Here is a 25301-nt window from a genome sequence, read left to right on the forward strand (position 1 = left end):
GAACCCCACCCTAAAAAAAAAAAAAAAAAAAAAAAAAAAAAAAACAAAAACCAAAAACCATGTATATGGTCAAAAGCCAAGGATTCCTGCTTCTCCTTCAAGAAAATATGCCTCCACCCTCAGAGGTGACAAATGTGAGCATTAAAATAAAAGCGTTAGTTTCTTGGACCATGTTTCCCAGTCCTAATAGGTCCCTTTTCTAGGACCCTTCCTTTTGTTTAACAAATATGGAAAGCCTCTCTGCTTAATAGCAAGGGAATGGGACAGTTTTGCTTTGCACTGACTTCTTGTTTGTCTTAAAGTAACTTTTGAAAAGTTAAATAACTGCGGGACACCTGGGTGGCTCAGTCGGTGAAGCATCTGCCTTCGGCTCATGTCATGATCCCAGGGTCCTGGGATGGAGTCCCACCTCAGGCGCTCTGCTCAGTGGGGAGTCTGCTTCTCCCTCTGCCTCTGCTGCTACCCCTACTTGTGCTCTCTCTCTCTGACAAATAAATAAAATCTTTAAAAAAAGAAGAGTTAAATAAATGGAAGGCATGTAGTTCTTATGTCTAACAAACATATGGGTTAAAAAATAAGGTACTCAATAAATGATTTTGATAACAATAAGGATAAAATTTGAAAGCCTATTACACTACCTTCTGGGAGATAAATGAAGCCTTCCACACAGGCCTGTGCAGACACTCAACTATTTGGCCAGATAATGTCACAAATACTCCTACAAGATAGGGTTATAATATTTACTCTTATAAAGATTAATAGCAAGTTCATTTTTTTAAAAGAAGCACTTAACTCTGGGCTGAGTTCTGGCCTGGTTGCAGGAGTTTTGCTTTGGTCTTGACTTGTCTCCAGGCTCACTCGTAAAAGTTTGGTGCTGGTGATAGGGTGCCTAAAAGTCTGAAGTTGAACACACACCCTCACATCTGGCTTAGAAACAAATACACAAAAACCCCAGAACACCTCCCAGCCAAACACCTATTTTATTCCCCTATCAGATGGGTTTTAGTACCCTAATGTACTCTCCTCGAAATCTCCACAGAGCACCTATCCCTAGAATACTTTCCCTTCCAGCAATAGTCTTACTTCTAATGATCTTAACTGCTTCAGGCACTTTTTTCAGGTTTTTCTTAATTCTTCAAGAACTTTCACTAGGTCACAGACAGATTACAAACACCGAATTACAGAAAAAAAACTTTAAAAAAGGGACCATTCACTTTCAAATTTGCTCCACTATGAACCAGGCTATAAAGGCTAGGACACTGAGGTTCGGGGCTCTGTTTGTGAAAGACAACTTACCTCATTTGCTTATGCAGTGCATACGCTTCGATCAAAGAATGTACCATACTGGCCTAAGAACATCAACAAAAAAGAAAAAAAAGCAAGGAAAAAAAGGCAGAAAACAAGTCTCTTAAATGTTTAATTCAGAGAAATACCATTGACTTCATCATCCTGAACAAAGAAACTAACTTTTAACTCCCCTCTTTTTACTTAACAGTTACAATGCACTTTAGACAAATTGCTAAGGCGAAAGCTACCGGGCCTTATGGAGGTGATGGACCATTTCTCTCCTGCAGCGTCTTCCCCACTTCAGGGATCCCTTGTAGTAGAGACACCAACCCTTCAGTGCCATCCCCTCCCCCGCACCCCTACCCTCTCCGGGTGCCTTGGACGCCCCGCAGATAAATGCTGCGCTTTCAGAAACTGCAAGGAAACACTTCCTCCATCACCTGGTGCAGCCGCCTAAATTTCTGGGGAGGATTTCCCCCATCCCAATCCTCTCCCCTTCCTCGTGCCCTCTGGTCCACCGGCCCCCACCCCCACTCCAAAAGCCCACGGTCTTTTCTCCCCACCTCTCTTACCCGTTTGGGGACTTTGGCCAGGGAGTCGCACATGCTGACATACTCGGGACTGTAGATGTAAACTGGAGGCAGCGACTGCCCACTGTCCGCCGGTTCCTCCGGCTCCTCCATCTTCCAGTTGCAGCCGTTCCGGAGCCACCGTCTGGATCCGGCTTTTTTCGGACTCAACCCGGGCTCCGGTTCCTGCTCCTCTGAACGGCCGCAGCGGTGCTCCCTGGTCAACATTCCCTCCTATTCGCGCTATCGCCAGAGACACTGTCCCAGCTCCCCATCCAACTGAAGGAATGCATGGGCCTTCCCAGGCCAGAACCTCTTCATTTAGTGACCACGGCTCAAAAACGGGAGGTCGGCAAATATAAAAGCCCAAATAGCTGCCAATTGGGATCAATATTTTATGGCACAAATAAGCACGGTCAAAACTAACCATCCTTGTTGCCCTACGGGGCCATTTGAGATGAGGTCAGACCAGCTTTAGAGCATGCTGGGAGATGTAGTTTTGAGGGGTTCGGGTAGCGGAAGAGCCGGGGCTAATTACTAAAATAGCCGCGAATCTGAGTTTTAGCGCTTAAAAAAAAAAAAAAAAAAAGCAGCCTCAACTCTTTATGAATCGTTTCAATCTGTAAATACAGCCATATAAATATTTAAAAATAGACACAATGTGGCCACCAAGAGCCCAGCACCACCCAGCTACATTAGGCTTTTTTTTTTTTTTTTTTTTGGTGGGGGACTAATTAATGGTGTAAAGGGTTTGAAAAGTTTGCACAGTAAATTCTGTACCGCAACTTTAGTTTATTCCGTTTAATCATTAACAATCCATGTCCATGCAAGAGTTAACAATCTCAATAATTTACTCTGGCAAAGTCGATAGCACTTTCCTAAGAGGCTGGCTGGTACTCTGGAAATTGCTTTGTAGATTCCAATCAAGCAATGATATCAAATTACTCTTTGAAAATTCATGTGGAGTAAGGGGGTAAGCAGATACTTTCAGTGATGTTTGGAAACAGCAGCTCCCCTTCCCTCCCTTCCTTTTGCTTCTGTAACTATACAAGGGTTACTGGCATATTTTAGGTTTAGTGGGAGGGTCTACATTAAACAATATCCTGAAGCAGTTTTAGAATTAGCATCAGTATTTCCGGGTTTCTGGCAGCCCCTATGATACGATGCAAACTGGCCAATGCCCAAGCCTCCACCGCTCACATCAACCTGAAGTGACCTACGAACACCCCTCAGACAATTTCAATATCCTTACCTCCTTTAACATCTAGCTTGCCTTTTTGACTCTAAACATTTATTGAGCATTGTGATATGCACTGGGATATTTTATCTCATTTCATCTTTGCAAAAGTCCTATGAAGGATGTTGTGATATGCCCATTTTACAGAGTTACTTTAGAGACAGCAAATAACCATTCAACGTTATACACTTACTAAGCAGAAAAGCAGGAATTCAAAACCGGATCTGCCTGACACTGAAGCCTTTGAACATTCCCTTTACTAAGAAAACTTCATTCCTCCAGGATGACGTGTTCAATCTAACTTTGCTCAACCCTCCATTTAGTATTCCCTGAATACTTAGCATTCTGGAAATATTCTCCCCCTGTGATGTGTTTTTAACTAGAATGTAAGCCCTTATGCTTCTTGTGTATCTTCCCATAGCAACTAGTTCAAAGTTCTGTGATCATTCAGTCATTCATCAAACATTTATCTGACATCAACTAAATGTACACTATGGCTAAGGATTCAGTTCTCAAGATGAATTACAATCTGATCTCTGCTCCCAGGGAGTTTGCATTCTTGTAGAGATGAGACAAATACATAAGAAACTGTATGCGATGCAACAGAGTCAGATAATGAATGCAGGATGCTTAGATTACTTAATAAATAAAAATTAGGTGTTTATTAAATGGCAACTAGGATTCCTATTCGGTGGCATTTGAGATGGTATTAGTGCATGGACAGGATTTTACTTGGTGGGGATGAGGTAGCCAGGGGAGGGCACGCTGACTAGAATCCACAGCATAATCAAAAACAAAAAGGAGACCATTTCTAGTCGACTTTAGCTAAAGGGACTGGATCATGAAGGGTTTTGAATGCCAGACTAAAGAGAACAGACTTCACCGTGTGGAAGAAGAGGAGACATTTAAACAGAAATCTAAAACAAAAACAAAAACAAAAACCATATATATATATATATATATATATATATATATATATATAATATATATATATATTTCTATATGGCAAAACAAAGAACGAAAACAAAAACATATATATATATATATATATATATATATATATTTCTATGGCACTGGCAGGTAGGAAAGATCAGCTATTGAAAGACTAGAGGCAGTCAGAGTGTTGAAATGGTCCACATAAAAAGTAATGATGGTTCAAACTAGGGTGGGCCATGGGAACAGAGAAGCTGCTAGCCCCATCCTGGATTGTCATCTCTCACCCAGACTTCCTGTAATATCGAATAGGTTTCTGCTTGTACTCCTGCAGAACTACAATCCCATCTTTTTGCAGCCACCAGAATGAACTTGGAAAAAATAAGTAAATCACGTCATGTCACTTTTTAAAGCCTCCCCTACTTCCACGGTGAGAATCGTTTGAGCTAGGAAGAAGAATGTAACTTTTGGGAATGCCTGTTTGCGGAGGTTAGGATGAGAAAAAGGTGCCAGAAAGGAGACAAAAAAAGAAATAGTTGGGTAAGAACATGTGTAGTACAGTTGCACGGAAATCGAGGGATGATGCGGGTTACAAGAAGGGAGAGGTAGTAACAATGTCATTGCCATTAGGAGCTCACCGATGTTTTATAAAAAACCAAACCAAACGAAACCAAAACAAAAACACCACAAGGCCGGGGAGGAAGCCAGATTGCAGGGGGTTAAGGAGTGAAGCCAACACTGTCGAGTGCAGCTTTCTCTTTGAAGAAATGTAATTGTGGAAGAAAGGAGTTTGTGTATCAGGGGATGTAGAGCTCATGAATGATTGTTTTTGGGATAAGAGAAATGCACACATTTACAGACAGAGGGGAAGGAGTCTGTGGGGCTGTAGGAGTTGACTGAAAGGTGAGATCATGACAGGTTGGCAATATAAAGAAGAAATGAGATTTGTCCTGGGCCTTCAATGGATAGGCAGTGAAAGGAAGAGGGCAGGTTACAGGCCAGCCAAATGACGCCCTAAAATCTGGACCGAAATAAGATGACATGAAAATGGCTTGTTCCATGGGTTCTCTCAGATCTAGCAATAGGTAGCTCAACACTTCGACACACTTCTAAACTGGAAACAGTATCCTCATTTGGCACACAATGTGGCAAGATGATTCAAGTACAGAGAAAGATAAATTGTTGCCACGAGGCCCTGAAGTTGGCAGCATATTCCTGCAGCAAATCTCACAGGGTGGCTGGACCCTTGTTCATGAGTAAGACGGAGCACAAGCCATGCCACAGGTCCCTAACCTCGATTTTCCACATGCTTAATCCCCATATGGTCCTTATATTGGGAAGAAAACCCTTCCCAAAGCACTGGATTTGCAGGTGGAGGACTTAAATTTCAAAGGAAGGAGGCTGAATTTTGGCTCTAAAGTTTACTGCTGTGGTGACCCTGGGTAAATTCCCTGACTCACTTTCTTCAACCATTATTGCTGAAGGTGGTTTCTGAACCAGCAAGGTTAGGTTGGGCTATGCCACTTCTTTTGGTGATCTCTGCTGTCTTCACTTGCGGGCGGAAACAGGCCGAAGGGGAAGCAAACACATTAAAAAGGCACTACTCCTCTGGCTACTTTCTTTGTGCATTTCTACCCATTGCCCACCACCTCATAGAATCTGCCCCCTGATGCCTCAACTGTACTTAACAGACGGACCCTTGTTCTAATGTCTTTTCCTTGGAGAGTGTCATTGTTAAGAATGTGAACTCTAGAGTCAGACTGCTTGGGTTCAAATCCCAGTTCTACCACTTATGAGCTGTTTGATCTTGAACAATTTGCTTAAATGCTCAGCACCTCAGTTCCGTCATCTGTAAGATGGGGATGACAACAGTCTCTAATCTCACATGGTAATTGTGAAGATAGAGTAAGATGGCTCATGCCAGCTGCCTTATAACAATGTCTGGCGTTTGGTAAGCACTCAAATATTGCTTATTATCTAAGAGCTATTATGCCAAATATTCCTTAATTTTGGTGAAAGTCTCCCTTCACTGTTTCCTTTCCCCCATACCACTACTGCAAGAGTATTGCTCGTGGTTTGAGAATAGGTCCTTGGCTTTTAGGCCTCGCCTTAAAAGAAACCAGACTTCTGCTAAATATAGGGCAACCATATCGTCCAAACTGGGACACTTTTGAGTGTGACAGAGAGTGCTATTAATAATTATGCCAGGACAACAGGCATAAATGGAGACTGTCCTGGGCAAACTAAGACCTAAGGTCACTCAAGTTTAATAGGAAATGAAGACTAAATGTGGACAACACTGTATTTATCTCCACCGCGTTAGCGTAGGTATTAGGTATTTGGTTAAGTAGAGGTTTTTGTGAGTTGTGGCTAAGAACAACAACTTTTGCCCCATCAGTTGCCTAAAACTCCTACAGTGTAGTAAAACCTAATTAACCAGGATGGGACTGGAGACTGGTTCATCCTTACTGAATAAACCCTCACTTGTCACACAAAGGTTAATAAGTAGTATAAACAAGGTTCTGCCAAATATTTATAATACTTAGGGGACCAAATTGTTTTTAAGTATCCTCCAGTGGTACAGAAGCACCATTTGCACACAGTTGTAATTCTGAGTAAAAATCAATCTTATTCATTCACCAGAACAGGTCCCCTATTGCTATGATGAGCTCTGGGTATTATATGTAAGTGGTGAATCATAAATTCTACTCCTGAAACCAATACTGCGCTGTGTGTTAACTAATTTAAATAAAAATTTGGCCAAAAAAAAAAAAGAACAGGTCCCCTAAAGATGTCAATAAGCCCATTTTAATTTAGTAAGCCTAGTTTGAGTGGGTATGTGTTTACAAGATAAAAGTGCATTTCTTTACATGTATTATCTAACATATTATATAATGTATAATATAGAATTTCTATATTAATATTATTCCACTTTGACCCAATTAATGAGCTTTGTTCTGTGCAATTAGAGTATGTAAAATAGAGCCACCAAATAAACTCCAGTCACAAAAACACACATAAAGTTTTGCACACTGGCATCAGACATGATTTAATTGGACATTCCAATTTTTAATTCTATTTTCAAAACATAAGTGCTTAAAAAAAAGGTCCAAAGTGTCTTTTAGTATCATATGCTGAAAATGAACAAAATACAAATCAGGTTTTCCAAAAAGTTGCTTTAAATGTGAAGTAGCGCTGTGCGGAGAGCATAGTGATAGACAACTTAGTGAACCCCAGGGAATGGCAGCCATCAGTGTTTGTTCAGGCAACTTAGCTTAGCGTGAGAGAGAGTGGCGGTTTTCCCCAGTGCCACTCCAGACGTACTTCCTGTGGTTGGGGTACGCTTGCAGCCAGTGAAAAGAACAAGAGTTTCAGAACGGGTTGTGAATTATCTTTATCAGTGCCCAGAAAATCACATGATCTGAAAGCTACTTACTGTGTGTTTCCATTTGCTCTAAGAGACATACTGAAAAGGTCGGCTGTCCTCTTTCATTTCCACTACCTGTTTTCTATCACCCTACTGTGCTCACTTATCCATGTACTCAAAAGACTGTCACTGGTTCTGTGAGAACTGTTCAGAGAGCTCCCCATCCCCATTCTTGGGAGAAAAATCTGAAAAATCTGAGAGAAAGGAAAGGACTGAAGTGGGGAGTTACCTGAGTGCAAACAGGGAAGTTAGTAGAGTCTTTACACATAAATAAGGGGAGGAGAGTGCTACGGACTGAATATTTGTTTCCCACCAAAATTCCTACCTTGAAGTCTTAATCCCCAATGTGATGGTATTTAGAGGTGGGGGTCTTTGGAAGGTAATCAGGATTAGATGAAGTCATCAGGGAAGAGTTCCCATGACAAAATTAGTGCCCTTATTAAGAAGGAGAAGAGAGTGCCCGCCTTCCCCCTTTCTCTGCCATGTGAAGACACAGCAGGAAGGCGGCCATTTGCAAACCAGGAAGACGGTCCTCACCAGACACTGAATCTGCTGGCACCTCGGTCTTGGACCTCTCATCCTCCAGAAATGTGAAAAATAAAGGTGTGTGGTCTAAGCCACCCAGTCGATAGTCTTTTGTTACAGCAGCCTGAACTAAGGCAGAAAGTTAGGAGAAACATTCTTCAAACAAGGTTACCTAAACATGGGACTAGGGAAAAGGACTCAAGGATTCCTCCATTACCCTTGGTGTGGGAGCCTGGGGGCTGCGGTCACCACCATCCACATAACAAACACATATTTACATAGTCTGCCAAATGTAGATACAGACAGATATACAGACACATTGAAACTACTTACATTCAGAAAAATTGCCATGTATGCTTAGACATGCACCCAAATGCAGGCATTTACAAGAAACAGAGAGATGCCCACAGATATCAAAATACACATTGCTATGAACACTAGAATCAGGGAGTGAAAATGCAAGTGAGGAGTTTAAGAACAGGGGGGAGGGCAGGAAGTTGCTGGTGGGTGGGAACTGGATGCTGGAGAAAGTGAGTAGGCCCGTGAGACAGAGACAGGTAAGGACCACCAAGGAAGGCTTGCTTGGTAAGGCAGCTTGCTTGGTAAGGACTGCTGGATTCCTCTTTGCCAAAGACAAGAGACTTCAATTGCCATGTGTGCTGTGTGTCAGCCCACTCTTCAGAGGCCAAAGTTGGTACACAAGGCTCTCTTCAGGGCACTAACCTACCTCTGATTCCCTCTCTGCTCCCCAGGTGTAAGACACCACACAGGCATCTTTCTTCTCCCCCTCCTTTTGGGAACTGGGCTCCTGGCTCCTGGGTTATTCTGCATTTTCTGCTACAAATACACCTCTGAGTACCAGCCATCTTCATACAATGTGATTTCGGTTATTAATATAGAAATCCTCAAATATAGACACTGTACTTGCATTTTGATATTTCCCCAAAGGGAGAGTAGCAATTACGTATGCAGATACAGAGAAGGCAAAAACAGGATGACAGTTCTATACAGAAAGGAGTTCATCACTCAGTGGGAGGCAACATGTGAGTAAAGAAGGAAACCATGAGCTGGTACTCTCTTTTCCCCAGAAAAGGCACTTAGAATAGGTATTTCCAAGTTATGGCAGTATAAAAATCCAGCAATTTAGGGTTTACCCACTTGAAAGAATGTCCCAAAGCACCCACCACTCATTCACACAATGAAACTACATGAGAAAAAACAAATTTTAGTAGTAAGTTATTATTAACACCTGCTCTCCAAACAGTAGCTAGAAAACTAAGTCTGTAACAGATCTAGAGATAAAAACACATGCAAACTCTCAGGAACCGTGAAAGAATTAAGGCCTACGATGAAGTGCCGGGGGGGGGGGAGCATATTCCCCCCAGGCCAGGGTTCACTTCTAAAGCGATTCGTCTGTTGGAAAAGGTTGCTCCTCTTGGGTGGGATGGGATGGAATGGGGCGGGGGAGGAGTGATCAGGCCAACGCGTTTCAGTCTCATGCACAATCAACCGAGGCAGGAACCAGCTGTCAAAAGGCTCCCAGCAGCCAGGGCCCAAAGGCCTCACTGCATGGCGCAGATGCTGTGGGGCAGGAACTCCTGCACGTAGGTGGCAGCTGCCTTGGAGAGGTAGGTCATGGTGCCAAACCTGCCACTGGGTGCACTGTCATACAGAAGAGTACAGATGCCAGACGCAGGATCCTTGGCCAACATGGTGTCATCTGCACCGAGGGTTTTCTGTTTGGTTTTTAAGGGTGGGAGAACACAGGGGAAAGGCAAGATTACTAATCCTACTGATTAAAGTCCTGGTTAGGATAACTCAGAGCCTCCTCCCCATCGCCAACTAGTTGGGTCCTAGGCTGTTTAGGTAGGAGGGGATCAGAGTTCGGCACAAAATGTTGAATATGAATTTCTGTACGTGTATTTTCCACTAGATCGCCCAATCCTATGGCATTATTTGTAAAGTATTGATTGCTTAGAATTTTTGAAAGTGAAAGATAACAGTTAATTAAATGAGTTGCATCTGTTAAGAATCAAACGCTAATACCGACAAATCACCCCAGAGGGAGTTTGGTCCACATCTTTCTAGGACCACTGATTTCAGCACGTATTGGTTTTATCTCGCATTTGATCATGATTTCTTTCTAAGCCAACTTAATTCAAATAGACTGTAAGCTTTCCAAGCTAGAGGCTATGCCTAAAAGGGATCATGTTTTGGGATACATGGACTAACAGCAATCCAGAATATTTAAGATTAGGACTGTCCTGGAAAATCAAAATAATTGTGATTTCTTTTGCATTCCCCCACAGTGCCTAATAGGATGAAACGCCTATTACGTATTTTGGAGATTTTCCTATTGACAACAGTGTACGCCCTTCACCTCAGTATTCCTACTCTTCATCTAGGAAACATTTGGAAAGCTTTCAAGAAATAGTTTGCATTTCTTAAATGCGGTTAATTTCCTGGAAGAAGATACATGGAGAAAGATTTTTTAAATGCAGAATTAAAAGTTTCACTTTAGTATTTTCCTATAGGTAAGTAGCAAACGCAAAACCCAAACCAAACCAAGGCAAAAATCAGACCTTCTCTTTTCCTTGGTAGTCTAGAAAGGATATGCTATCCAATAGTCTTTTATCAAGTCCTTCTTTTTTTTTTTTTTTAAAGATTTTATTTATTTATGTGACAGAGAGACAGCCAGCGAGAGAGGGAACACAGCAGGGGGAGTGGGAGAGGAAGAAGCAGGCTCATAGCAGAGGAGCCCGATGTGGGACTCGATCCCGGTACGCCGGGATCACGCCCTGAGCCGAAGGCAGACGCTTTAACGACTGCGCTACCCAGGCGCCCCTATCAAGTCCTTCTTGCTACAGAAATTCATGTGATAAGAAGAATGAAATATGATGAAAAGCATAAAAGCCTCCTGAGTTCCAGGCAACTTTACCATCTAATACCATCGCCAAATACTTGGTGAAAGACAGAGGTCTCTCACTGCCTACTTCTTTTGCCATCAGCGCTTAGAGCCACTCACTACAAAGGGGGCCCAGAAAAGAGCTAAGAGGAAGAGGGCACAAGAGAGTGACCGTGGCTTCATGAAGCGCTCTGAATGCAGTCAGGTTCATGTCAGATATTCCCCTTTGAGAAAACAACAGGATTGCCATTTGCCTACCTGTTCTTGAAGGAACAAGTCATTAGCAATATGCACTATTTTTTCCACGGCAATGATGCTTCCTATGCTATGAATTTCAATATCTGCCATCATGGTGAGGACAAGGATGGCTTCAACCAGGAGCTGGCGGTACTCGGGCTGAGGTACACGATTCAGGACAGACTCCACATGAACAGAGAATTTAATCTCGCCCGGAGTCATCTGTGACAGAGAAAAAGAAAATTATTTCCTCGGAGCCCATCATCCGGGAGGCATCACTCACTTATTCTGAAAGGCAGTAAAAGCAGTAAAAGCAGTGTAGCAAGAGCTGCTCAGTCTCCTTCAAAGCACCTGAGTGAGTACACTGGCTCAATCTTTTTGGAAGGCAATCTGGCAATGCATAACAAGACTCATAAAAGTGTCAGTGCCCTCTAACCCACAATCCTATTTCTGAGATTTTGTCCTTAGTTAATAATTCAAGAGAGGAAAAAAAGCCCCATGTGCAAGAGTGTTTATAGCAGCATTAGTCACAAGTGTAAAACTAAAAGTAATCTAAACACAGGAATGGTTGTGTAAATAACGGCACATCATGGTACAGCAACTTCGTGAGTTTTTACAGAGTCATTTAAGAGAATAAATATGATGAGTGTGCATAAAAGAAAAATCTAAGTGGAATTTAAAATTGTATTTACATGATAACTAGAATTATGTAAAACATTTATATACTGTTAGATTAAAATGGGCAGGAAGAAATAAAAAGTTCTTTTAGGGTGAAGGGGATTGAGAAATAAGTTTTGGTAAAACTGTGTTGAATATATACTTTATGGTAGCACTGGAGATTTGGACTTTAAAGACCAGGGTTCAGGTCCTGTCTTCGTCGGTTACTAGTTCTATGACCTTGAACAATTTGTTTCCCTAAATTTGTCTCCTTATCTGTAAATCGGGAACTCCCACCCCTTCCTTGGCTGTCTCACATACCTGTGTTGAAGATCAAAGTAAAGAATGTGTGAAGGTATTTTGAAGACTCATAAAGGTACCATTCAGGTATGTATTGTTATTAATTATACTAACATTTCAATCTTGCTTAAAAGCAGAAAAAGGATAAATAGAGGACACAGTGTTCTTTATATTAGAGAAGACGCCTCTACGCAAGAGTGAAGCCCTGAATCATAGCAGTAGTTTTCTGCCCCGGCCTCTCCAGCCATTATCTGCAACAACTCCAGTGGTTTTGAGAATTTTCCACTATCCAATATTCCTATGCCGAATTTGCTAATTCTAGTTCTTTTGTTGGTTTTGTATAAAGGCGATTCTTTATCATTTCTATGTGATTGGGCAAGAAGGGAAATATAAAGGCACCCGATAATATATATGTGTGGTTCATGGCAATGTTTTCCAACCATGGTTATATATCAGGCTCATTCTAAGGATTTTTTTTTTTTAAGTACAGATGCTCAGGCCCCATCCCTGGAAATTTTAATCCTCTAAATTGGAGATGGGAGCTTAGGTTGCTGTGACATATAGTTCGAGCTGAGGACCACTTGTTCCTCATCTAAAAGTCTACAAGCATCCTACTAGAGAAAGGTGGGGATGAGAAGGATGGGGACATGACAGGTCATCCATTCTTAGCTCTCTATCTTGTCTGCCCTCTTCGACTCTGGCCACATGCACATAAACCAGCCTAATTTAGTCAACCACTAAATGAGGCTGTCCTTATATAATTAATATAATACATAATTACTCTCTCACCTCCCCATTCTGTTTTTAAAAACGTTCTCGCTTTTCTTCAAATGCACTCCATGTCTAGCTGGTTTGGAGTCAGAGAACCATTATTTTGACAAATGATCCCTGAAATACTTTAGCTACACAAACTCTCAATCACATAAACGTGAAAGGCACAGAATCTCACCTCTCTAGTGGTTGAAGAAGGAAGCACAAAACCTTCCACAGAGAGTCCGTGACACTGCAAAACAGCAAAAACATGTTGTCACCAAGGATATGCTGACAACTGGGGGCCTGTAAGGAGACACTTAGTATTTCTGAGTGTGCTCCACCGGGTAGATGCTGAGTAATCGCAGGCCAGTGAAAGGCCCTGCAGCCCAAGTATCCTTGCCAAGGGGTTGTGATTACTATGTGGCAAGAAGTAGGGCTGGACTACAGGACATGCAAGACTTACCCTCTAGTTAAAGGAGTGGAAGGGACAGAGGTCTACCTTCTGGGAGAGACTAGCCCCAACGATTCAGAGACTACCCGAGAGGATATCATGCTAGGTCCCAGACCCATCACAAATTGGCTTTCAGAAAGATTTCTGGCTGAAGAAAACAAAATCTGCATTTGCAGACATGTCTAATTACTGCATTTTCTAGTGAAGTGTCCCCATCAGCACTCTTGATGCCCTCACCCTGCTGTACTTTTGTCTATAGTACTTGCCATCTTTTAATGTTCTAGACAGTTTACTTATTTATTATGTTTACTATTTATTGCTTGTCTCTCCCTAGCAGAATATAAGTTCCATAAGGACAGAGATTGTTGTCTATTTTGTTCTTTGCTGTATTGCTGTGAGCACCAGGGACACTGCCTAGTGTACAGCGGATGCTCAAGGAACACTACATAAATGGATTTTATCATCTCTCTCGCCACCAACTCAATTATTAAAAAGCAATGGGAATTAATGACTTGCCATTTTAGATGTTAAGTAAATCAAAACAATATCTAGTAAGCCACAGACAAAGATTCCAATCCCACAGGTTTCCTGACTCTGGAATCAGACACTTCCATCCCATGTTCCATATGCCAAATAACAGTCTTTGTACAGAGAATGACCAGCCTGTAAACATAAGTGCAAAGTCATTGTGTTACATTCATACTCTAAAAGGAATGGAATGACAAAGCAGAGGGCATTTGTTTTTCCTCTTACATGAGGATTCCAAGTCCAGGTTTTGATTCTGCCACAAAATAGTCTTCCCAGTCATTTAAATGTTCCTTTTCCTGTAGTCTCAAGGCCTGTGGTTTTGCACCTTTATCATAACACATCTTGGCTTTGCATCATAGCTGCTATTTATGAAGATAACTAGAGATTAAACTCCCTGGTGACAAGAACAGATCCTTCTATGGTATATGGGGTAGAACAGCACTTACTACATGTCTGTGAAATCGAATTGCCATAGCCCAGGCATAGCTGTACAGATAAAATATCTGTCTGTAGAAGGAAGATGGAGGAAAGCAAGTTTTAAGTACTCTTTGAAAAGAAGATTGCCAGAGCTGGTAGTCTGAGGAATCAACTTTTACCTTTCCAAAAGATTACCTGTTTCTGTCCCTAGACGAATATCAGTGTGCTAAGGGGAGAAACATTAACTCAAGGTTTTGAAGTCCTGGATGAAATTTTCTTCAGGTCCTTGCCAAGGGCGATGAAGCAGAACGTGGCATGTAAGAGACTATAAAAGAGAGCTATGAACGAGTCCAGTGGACTTCTCAGCCCTCTAAATCTGTCACAATCATAATGGTGTGATGTCCCCTTAAATGTGTTTGGCAAGCTACGCCTTTGAAAGAAAAACAAAATTTGGTCACGCCAACAGAGTCTTTGGACCATTAGCATCTTATGATCTTGCTTTTATTTAGCAGTTTTCATCCAAGAAAAAAATACAAGTAATAACTTCTTATACTAACTCCCCAGATACCACAGTCATTTTACAATAGCGTCAGCACATTGCTACAAATAACATTTCCACTCTACAGTAGCTACAAAAAAAAGTGGGCTCTTTGTTGCCAAATTTGATAAGCAGCAAATGTATCACAATGTCCAGCAATGTTCAGCTATGGCCAAAAGCAGAAAAGTCATGATTTCTGAAGTTCAATTTATAAACAACACCACAGCAACAATAATAGAAAGAGACTAAATCGTAAATAATACCAAAATAACAAATCAGCTTTGTTGATTAGGTCTTCTTCTAGGTTTTATCCATACGTGCATATGACATTTATATAATTGTGGTGATGTCACAGTCATGTCATATCTCGGCCAAGGAGACAGAGGATATCAAGGGGGAAAATAAAGAGATGTCTACAATGTGTTATGCTCACCTTCTGTAAAACTTTCCATACTTTTTGATAAAATCCAACTGGGACTCTGTTCAGTGCTCCATCTAGCCTTCTTCGGCGTTGCCACTGACCTTGACGATTATCTTTAGATGTCTGTCGACCATATGCACTAGGAAAGGACCCACTACTTGAAGCCACAGGTGTGCCAGGTGACTTGGAAGAAGAGGAGAGGAAAGAACATAAAGCAAAAGTCATCTCTGTTCCTCTGATGAAGTACTATAGCATGGTGAATAATAAACACACTGTAGATTTAGAAACCACGTATTAAATGTAACCCCCAAGATAAAGAGGTTACAGTGAAGCTAGTAGACTTACGAGTAGCTAGCAACAATGTAAACTGATATAATCCTTTTAGAAAGCAATCCAGTGATACTTAAAAGGAGCCATAAAAATACCAATCATCTGGGAGGTTCTTAGCTGTCTCTTTCCTTGGTTCTCTCTCTGTTAAACTTCTAGCTGGTCTATGGCTTAGTTTGTTGCTTTCAACACAAGCCTCAATCAAATTAAAATAATTGAAATCAGACAAAGCATGTTCTCTGTCTACAATTAAATTAAATTAGAAATCAGTAACAGAAGGAAATTTAGGAAATTTGCAAATATGTGGCAATTAGGCAATAAGCCCCTAAATAACTGGTGGCTTAAGAAAGAAATCACAAGGAAAATTAGAAAACTCTGAGATAAATGAAAACACAACATACCAAAACTTAAGGGATGCAGCTAAAACAGTGCTTAAAGAGAAATTTAGGTTATAAATACTTGTATTAAAAAAGAAGGAGGGGCGCCTGGGTGGCTCAGTCGGTTAAGCATCCAACTTTTGATTTTGGCTCAGGACAAGATCTTGGGGTTGTGAGATCAAGCGCCGCATCAGTCTTCGTGCTGGGAGTGGAGCCTGCTTACGATTCTCTCTCTCCCTCTCCCTCTGCCCTTCCCCCTCCCCTGCTCCCCCCACCTTGTACTCTCTCTCAAAAAAAGATGTTTGTTACTCTTGCTACTTCTGATCAGCATTGTACCAGACGTTCTAGCCAGTGATATTAAGCAAGAAAAGGAATAGAAATCATCCAGAATGGAAAGGAAGAAGTAAAACTACATCTGCAGATGACATGATCTTACATAGAAGGAATTCACAGAAAAGCAATTAGAACTAATAAATGAGTTCAGTAAAATTGTACAATATGAGATCAATATAAAAATCAATTGTATTTCTAAATAGTAGCAATCAATAATCTGAAAATGAAATTAAGAAAACAATCTCATTTAAAATAGCATCTGAAAGAATAAAATACGTAGGAATAAATTTAACAAAAGAAGTGTAAAACATATACTCTGAAAACTTAAAGACATGTTGAAAGAAATCAAAGAATGGAAAGAAATGCCATGTTCATAAGTCAGAAGATTTAACATTGTTAAGATGGCAATACTCTTGAAATTTATCTACAGATTGAACACAATCTTCATCATAATCCCAACTGAGTTTGTTGCAGAAATTGACAAGCTTATCCTAACATTCATATGGAAATTCAAGGGACCCATGAATAGCAGCAATGTCCACAATAGCTAAACTGTGGAAGGAGCCGAGATGCCCTTCAACAGATGACTCGATTAAGAAGGTGTGGTCCATATATACAATGGAATATTACTCAGGTATCAGAAAGAACGATTTCTCAACATTTGCTGCAACATGGACGGCACTGGAGGAGATAATGCTAAGTGAAGTAAGTCAAGCAGAGAAAGACAATTATCATATGATTTCTCTCATTTATGGAACATGAGAACTAGGAAGATCAGTAGGAGAAGAAAAGGATAAAGAAAGGGGGGTAATCAGAAGGGGGAATGAAGCATGACAGACTATGGACTCTGAGAAACAAACTGAGGGCTTCAGAGGGGAGGGGGTGGGGGATGGGCTAGCCCGGTGATGGGTAGTTAGGAGGGCACGTATTGCATGGTGCACTGGGTGTTATATGCAACTAATGAATCATCGAACTTTACATAAAAAACCAGGGATGTACTGTATGGTGCATAACATAATATAATAAAAATATTATTATGAAAAAAATAAACCAAGGAAATTTATTCGGAGATCAGTCTTCCTAAAATGTAAGCTTCATGAGGCCAAAGACCATATCTGTTTTGTTCTTTGTATTGTATTACCAGGGCCTGGCAAAAAATTGGCACTCAGTTAATATTTACTAAATAAATTAATTATCAGAATAATAGCCAATCCAGTGGTTTTCAAACTTAAAAGTGCATCAGAATCACCTAGAAAGCTTATTAAAACAGATTGCTAGGCCTCACCCAAGCCTTTCTGATTCAGTAGGCCTAGGGTAGGAACTAAGAGTTTACATTTTTAAGAAGTTCCCAGAGAATGCTGATACCATCCAGCACAGTGCCTGGCACATAGGAAGCATGCAATTAACTATAGCAGTTGAAAGAATAAATGTATAAACAGACACTGAACAAATACTTATTAAATTGAATTTTGCTTTCTGAAATGGAAAAGAGGCTGGAGTTGAACCCCCTTCCCTTCCCTTTTGGGAAAACAAATGGAAAGATTTTATCCTAATACATCAAGTTGATTTATACTTATTTTAGTTCTTGATTCACTTGTTTATCTTTTCAGTCAGTCAGTATATGTCATGACTTATATAACAGTACACTCAAAGCACTTGTGATTGGTATATAATATAACAGCAGTTACCAGAAAAGACGGTGACATCAAATCTATACCCAAGGGATGACCACCATTGGACTATAAAAAAAAAAATTTTGAGAAAATAAGATTTTTAAAAGGGATGAGGCAAGGCAACATTACTTGTGTTTTTAAAAGTTATTAGTAGAGTAAAATTATAGACAACTCAAGTAACTAGCCAGCATGTTATTTAAAAAGCTGATGAAATAGCCACACTCTAGAAGTTATGGTAAAGGGTAAAAAAACAAAACAAAACAAAACTACCTCTAAAAATATTTTTTCCATGATCAGAAAAAAGGGCATTGGTGAGTGGTAGAGAAAAGGACTTAGAACAATACGAAATACCAAAGAGGCAGGTAAGGATGGAAATCAATAATTAGAAATTAGAAAGTAATGAAAATTTAGGGCTCTCGATCCTTGAAATTACAGTCCTATAGGTAGTGGATGTGTAAAACAAGAATTAAATGATATAACAGAATAGGTCAAGTCCTCCTGGGAACACGGACTTCAAGTTCTAAATATGTAATGAACTTGTAAGTAATACTGTCTGACTATAAACAACTGTAAAATGTTTAGCCAATCACCTTCGGCCAAAACAAGGATTGTTTACCAACAACGTCAGTTTAAGTCTTCAGTATGAAGCATAGTTCTTTCACTTTTCAGATAGGAAAATGTTCAGATTACCCAAATTATCTGTGAAAAAACCTGTAGTGGTGAACATTTTTCTATTACAAGGCCCTTTCTTATTCCATTCAGTTCTTCTCCTTGCATAATACAAATCTGAAAAGTTTCCTTCAAATTGAACTTCAAGCATTGGCCTCATTCTTGTCCTAAATGGTTCTGACTCCTGCAAAACCCCAAACAAATAAAATTTCCGTTTTGTCTCTCCTCCTCTGGATGTGCTTTAATTCTTCAAGCTACTGTAAATCAATTTTGAAGGCAGAAGGAGTAGTTTTAAGATTTTCATAAAAAGTGCTACTAAGGGAGACCAACTCAGTACCTTCTCAACTTGGAGACTCTGAAATCACATGATTTCCCAGAGTTTTGAAAGAAGCCCTGGAAGTTTATGTTAAGTATTTCTTTGTAGAACACAATAATTTGCTTATTCTCATCTGCAGGGCAAAATGAGTAAGAGGCTACAGTGTGATGTTTGGGAACTGCCACCAACTCCCAGACTGATTTAGATGTTTTTTTCCTCTATGAGTCCATATGCTTTTTGTATACCTCTATCATGACAACCATAAAAATCTACTTTGGGGACAATGCCTGAAAGTAGATTTTTAAAAAGGCCCTCACCTAATATGGTGTTTCCTCTAGTGCCTTTTCTTAAAAGTAAGGAAATGGAATCTAGTTGCATAAAGAAAATTAATTCCAAAATTACATGTTAATTCTAAAAAGAGGAATTCAGGGTTTCAATTTCTTGTTATCAGAAACAAATTACTTCCCTCCTAAAATTAGCAAAATAGTTTGGTTCAGAAAAGGAAAGCTATCTGTAAAATGAATGCTAAAAAGGAGAGTCAAGCAAGCCGCTATGTGGTTTATATCTTATTTGCAAAAAGGCCATGATCTCATGCATGTTACACAGAACTAAAAGCAGGTTAAATTATGTTAAAGGATCCCTAATTGTTTCACCTGACTCTCAGTTGAGACAGATAGTCTACGAAACTCCACCTGAAAAAAAAATGGCTCCGATTAAACGCGGGATATGAAACAAAAATACACGATCTCAACAAAGTCTGATTCCAAAAAAATGGTAAGCATGACAATATCCCAGCTCATCTCCCAAGATATCCCAAGATGTCTTACCTGCTTTATTTCACTTTTTAACTGCATTATCCCAGTTCGTTCTGTCTTGGTTGCCCCAACAGCACCAACCTCGTGGATAGAAATAGCAGGGCTAACATTTGAGTCAGTGGGACGAACTATATAGCATGACGGATTAAAGAGGAAGAGAGAGGATAATCAGGTTCAAATTGTTTTCTCCACCACGCTTAAAAGACTTAGATATATGTCCTCCTTTTATGTTAATAATAATCAAAAACAACCAACCAACTACAACCTTGCTATTCAAAGTGTGTTCCACAGGCCAGTAGCATCAGCATCACCTAGGAGCTTGTTAGTAGAATCTTGGGTCACACTCCAGGCCTACTGGATCATTTTGCATTTTAGCAAGTTCCCCAGATGATTCTCATGCACAGTAAAGCTTGAGAAGCACTGCTTTATAAATTTCTTTGACCACTCTGGGGTCTAGGGTCCATCCATCCGACATTATATATTTATTTATCCTAAGCTTAAGTTGAGCATGAGAGATAACCTTTCTCATTTGCCCTGTTTTAGATAATTGATGCCCAATACCACTGCCAAACCACCAAGTGCAGGTGGAGGGTTAATTTGTGATGGACCCCGAGATGTATCTGAATTCAAAGGGGAGAGGATACATCAGATGCACTCTAACAGCTACATACACATAGACACACCACTGTAAATGCTACTGAATTACTGCCAAACGGAATACAAGAAAGTTTCAAGTGGTATGGGTTGTTAGTTGTCCTAAAGTGGAGGTTTAGGATAATGTAAAGGAATAGATAGAACAGTTCAAAACAAAACATGGTAGTAATCCACTTAGGTAATATACCATTTAAGGAGAAAAAAGAAACATACAGTAGTTCCCAAATCTTGTTCCAGAAGACAGCTTTGCTTTTTAACTGTTTCATATAGTGGGGTTCTATTTAGTTGGGGGAAACTTTCCTCTGATTAAAGAAAAACATTTCAAAATCAACGAGACAAAACTAACACTCTGAAATGGAAATGCCATTACTCAAATCTTACCACTTCGTTCCACTCCAAACTCCTTGCCACTGAGAATGTGATGCAGGAGGTTCTTCATGGCCGAAGGACTGAGATTCATTAGGCTGTCTGTGGCTTCCTCAGCTAGTCATCAGAAATGTCAGGACATTGTTAGTGTATAGAAATGCAGCTGACTTCGGTGCATTGATTTTATATCCTGCCACTTTGCTGAATTCCTGTATGAGTTCTAGCAATTCTGGGCTGGAATCTTTTGGTTTTCAACATAGAATGTCATGTCATCTGCAAAGAGTGAAAGTTTGACTTCTTCTTTGCCGATTTGGATGCCTTTTATTTCTTTTTGTTGGCTGATTGCTGAGGTTGGGACTTCCAGTAAGTACTATGTTGAACAACAGTGGTGAGAGTGGGCATCCCTGTTGAGTTCCCGACCTTAGGGAAAAAGCTCTCAGTTTCTCCCCATTGAGAATGATATCTGCTGTGGGTTTTTCACATATGGCTTTTATGATGTTGAGGTGTGTTCCCTCTATCCCTACACTGTGGAGAGTTTTAATCAAGAAAGGTTGCTGTATTTTGTCAACTGCTTTTTCGGCATCTATTGAGAGGATCATATGGTTTCTGTCCTTTCTTTTATTAATGTGGTCTATCACATTGATTGGTTTGCAGATGTTGAACCACCTTGCAGCAAATGCAAGGAAAGCAAAAGCAAAAATGAACTATTGGGACTTCATCAAGATAAAAAGCTTTTGCACAGCAAGGGGAACAGTCAACGAAACTAAAAGACAACCTACAGAATGGGAGAACATACTTGCAAATGCCTTATCCAATAAAGGGCTAGAATCCAAAACCTATAAAGAACTTATCAAACTCAACTCCCAAAAAACAAATAATCCAGTCAAGAAACGGGCAGAAGACATGAACAGACATTTCTCCAAAGAAGACATACAAATGGCCGATAGACACGTGAAAAAATGCACAACACCCCCCGCCCCGGCCTGGCATCAGGGAAATACAAATCAAAACCACAATGAGTGGGGCGCCTGGGTGGCTCAGTAGGTTAAGCATCTGCCTTTGGTTCAGGTCATGATCTCAGGGTCCTGTGAGCAAGCCCTGAGTCGGGCTCCTTGTTCAGTGGGGAGTCTGCTTCTTCCTCTCCTTGTGTCCCTCCCCCTACTCGTGTGCTATCTCTCTCTTCCTGAAATAAATAAAATCTTTTTAAAAAACCACAATGAGATACCATCTCACACCAGTCAGAATGGCTAAAATTAACAACTCAGGAAACAATAGATGTTGGTAAGGATGTGGAGAAAGAGGGACCCCATTACACTGTTGGTGGGAATGGAAGCTGGTTCAGCCAATCTGGAAAACAGTATGGAGGTTCCTCAAAAAGTTCAAAATAGAGCTACCCTACGACCCACTAATTGCACTACAGGTATTTATCCAAAGGATACAAGCATAATGATTCAAAGGGGCACCTGCACCCCAATGCTTATAGCAGCATTATCAACAATAGCCAAATTATGGAAAGAGTCCCAATGTCCATCAACTGATGAATTGATAAAGAAGATGTAGTACATATATACAATGGAATATTATTCAGCCATAGAAAAGAATGAAGTCTTGCCATTTGCAACGATGTGGATGGAGCCAGGGAGTATTATGTTAAGCGAAATTAAGTCAGTCAGAGAAAGACAAATACTATATGATTTCACTCATATGTGGAATTTAAGAAACAAAACAGATGAACATGGGGGGAAAAGAGAAAGAAAACAGACTCTTAACTATAAAGAACAAAGTGAGAGTTACTAGAGAGGAGGCGGGCAGGGGGATGGGTTAAATGGGTGATGGGTAATAAGGAGTGCACTTACGATGAGCACTGCATGTTGTATGTAAGTGATGAATCACTAAATTGTACACCTGAAACTAATATTACACTGTATGTTAACCAACTGGAATTTAAATACAAACTTGAAAAAGATAAAAAATAATCACAGTTAATAAGAGCTTACTACATGTAGGTCATGACTTTAAGCAATGTTATTAACAAACAGTTATGGCATACTTGATCTTGAGAAGCTGAACAGCTATTTGGGAGAGATTACACACGTAAACAAGATAAACAATAATAAAACATGTCTATACTAAGTACCAAATGAGAAGTATAGACAATAAGTGCTTTGGAAATCAGAGGAGACATCAATCTCCAAGGATGGTGACTGATAAAATTAGTGGGAAATACTGTGAAAGTAGGAGGTAGCATTCTTGAGGTTTTGAATATCAGATCCAGGGATCTTGACTTTATTGTGTAAGAAGTAAAGAGCCATAGTTTTGATGAATCCACAGGGAAAAAAATCAGTAATGGGCAATTAAAGAAAAGTGAAGAATGTTTGGGGTTTTTTCCTTGTTGAGGTTTATTATTAAATAATTAGACCCTAATAAAACATCCCTGCATACCACGGCTAGAGAATATAGATATGTGTATATATAGATATGTGTGAGTGTGTGTGTAATCCATAACAAGGTGCTGAACTGGAAATCATTTGAAATCAGGTGGGCTTGGACTCAAATTTTACTTATTTACTAGGCAAGTAAAGTTACTATGTAACTTTAGTAACTTTAGGCAAGTTATTTAATCTCTCTGAGATTCAGATGACTTATTGGTAAAAGTGGAACAAAAATACCTTCTCCAGAGGGTGGTCATAAGGATTAAATGAGATAATGTATGTAAATATAAAGCAAGCACAGAGTCTGACATATGGTAGGTAGAAAATAATCATTAGCTCTTTTCCTTTAAAGGGTTATTTTAATATAAATTATCTTAGGTAACTTAGGTTAGACTCAAGCCAAAAAATTTAGCTACTTGTTAATAGCTCAATTAAAAGCCTTTCCGGGAAGGGTAACAGAAATAATGGCTAAAATTCAGTTTTGCAACTCTAGCTTCATTTTTGTATGCAATCTCTATCTCTATTATTTTACCATTCTTCCTGAAATCAAACAAATACCAATGGGAAAAAAAATAGTCATGCCATGGGGGTCCCTTTCCCTCCCTTACACTTTACACGATTTTGTGCTACAGCTTCCACAGGCCCCCACTTTTCTTCTAACTAAACCTGTTATCTTGCCAAATATACTTATAGTTGATTTCAAAGAGAGTCCTGCCAGATAAATATTAATAGAAATATGGCGTTCCTTTAGTCAATCCTGTTGTTGACTAGACCGAATACTGACAATATGATCAGACTGATGTGGTGACTGAATCTGGGGTCAGGAAGCTGCACTGCCTGAGTCAGAAGCAAAGCCAGTCTGTCACACTCAGATTCCCTGCACACTTAGGCTCACGCTAGGAGTCAGAAGGAATGTAAGTTGGAGTGCAGAGCCCCCAGGAGGTGGAACTGTGAAGTTGCAGGACTAATCCATCAATCTGTCATAAAACCAGTCCCGTGATTTGTATAATTAGAGGTTGACTAACATGGGAATAAGACTGCTATATGCGGCTTCTGAGCTACTGATAAAATGTTTTCGCTTTCTTTCCCTCCCGATCCCAAACTCGGTAGCCCTATGTTAAAAGTGAATTCTGCCAAAAATAGTTACTAAAACGAGTACCTGAACATCGAAGGGAGTGGGCCAGTTCTGTTGCCATAACTTGTATGATTAGGCCAATTCGAAGTCGAAACATTTCAGCAAAGAGGCCAGGCTGAGTGCGCATATACATGGCTAGATATACCATTATTTCCTGTGCATGGAATGAATATAGAAAAAATTATGGTCCAGGTCTCACAAAGCCTACTTGGTAGTCTTTGGAAACTGCCAGATCAATTGAAAACAAAAATATCAATCACCCTATTAGACGTCATAATTCTGCTCACCTGTGTAAGGATCCAGATGCTAATGTCCCCTTCACTGGCTTCATCTATCAGCTGAGTGAGCACTTCATAGGGCAGAGGTCTGAGGGAGAAGACGGTGAAAAAAGGCCATCTTTCTGTGACTATTTAAGCTTAAATACATGGAGAAAATACAAAATCTCCTCCTAAGTCCAAGTCACTGCTTCAGTGTCTCATCATTGCTGGTAGCATTTGGTTCTCTCAGTCTTTAAAGTTCATTACTTCCCCAAACCACTTTGGCCTATATCACCTCAGGAGAGCTCTCCTCTCCCCTCTCTAAAGCTGGATTGCCCTTCTCCTTCACACTTTTATTTAAAACTCATCCCATGAGGTCCTTCCAGATCAGTCTTTCATGGTTAATTCTTAACATATGATAAGTAACTATTATGGCTAGAAAGTAATAAACTAAATTTAAGCTGTACCTTTTGGAAACCATTTTATTGCTTTATGATCACACTAGAAAATACTGATTTTCTAGTTTCATCAGTTTACACACACACACACACACACACACACACGTATGCATACCTCTTCCCACACTTCTGACTCTCCTGTTGATATGAAGCACTCTGGGGGAATGGGTCATGGACCATGCCATCTTCTTTTGGATTGCCATAATAGTGGCAAAAATTGATCTGATTTTTGATAAAAAGGCTTTGTTTGCTGAGAGTAAGGTATTATAGGTTGAATTGTGTCCTGTCAACGTTCATATATTGA

General features: G+C 40.1%; 2 protein-coding genes across 10 annotated transcripts in view; both read right to left on the reverse strand.

Moving 5' to 3' along the window:
- HDAC8 (histone deacetylase 8) overlaps positions 1-2297 on the reverse strand; it is a 219738-nt gene extending 217441 nt beyond the window's left edge. For 2 of the 4 annotated variants that reach the window (XM_040631015.1, XM_040631020.1), the window contains exons 1-2: positions 1860-2296; positions 1297-1349 (exon numbers count right to left, since the gene is read on the reverse strand). In XM_040631015.1, coding sequence (XP_040486949.1) covers positions 1297-1349; positions 1860-2084 — 278 coding nt within the window. In that variant the 5' untranslated portion in view covers positions 2085-2296. Of the gene's footprint in view, positions 1-1296; positions 1350-1859 lie in introns of all 4 variants that reach the window. The other 2 variants (XR_005835018.1, XM_008709722.2) reach the window with 2 other exon arrangements.
- Positions 2298-7056: 4759 nt separating this feature from the next.
- PHKA1 (phosphorylase kinase regulatory subunit alpha 1) overlaps positions 7057-25301 on the reverse strand; it is a 143231-nt gene continuing 124986 nt past the window's right edge. For 2 of the 6 annotated variants that reach the window (XM_040631056.1, XM_040631036.1), the window contains 10 exons: positions 24570-24648; positions 24307-24436; positions 20731-20832; positions 19708-19823; positions 19534-19572; positions 17911-17961; positions 15198-15368; positions 13027-13080; positions 11142-11342; positions 7057-9714 (listed from right to left, as the gene is read on the reverse strand). In XM_040631056.1, the coding sequence (XP_040486990.1) occupies positions 9541-9714; positions 11142-11342; positions 13027-13080; positions 15198-15368; positions 17911-17961; positions 19534-19572; positions 19708-19823; positions 20731-20832; positions 24307-24436; positions 24570-24648 (1117 nt within the window). In that variant the 3' untranslated portion in view covers positions 7057-9540. The other 4 variants (XM_040631061.1, XM_040631049.1, XM_040631041.1 and 1 more) reach the window with 3 other exon arrangements.

Source organism: Ursus maritimus, assembly GCF_017311325.1.
Source record: "Ursus maritimus isolate PB19 chromosome X unlocalized genomic scaffold, ASM1731132v1 scaffold_X1, whole genome shotgun sequence".
NCBI classification, from domain to species: Eukaryota; Metazoa; Chordata; class Mammalia; order Carnivora; family Ursidae; genus Ursus; species Ursus maritimus.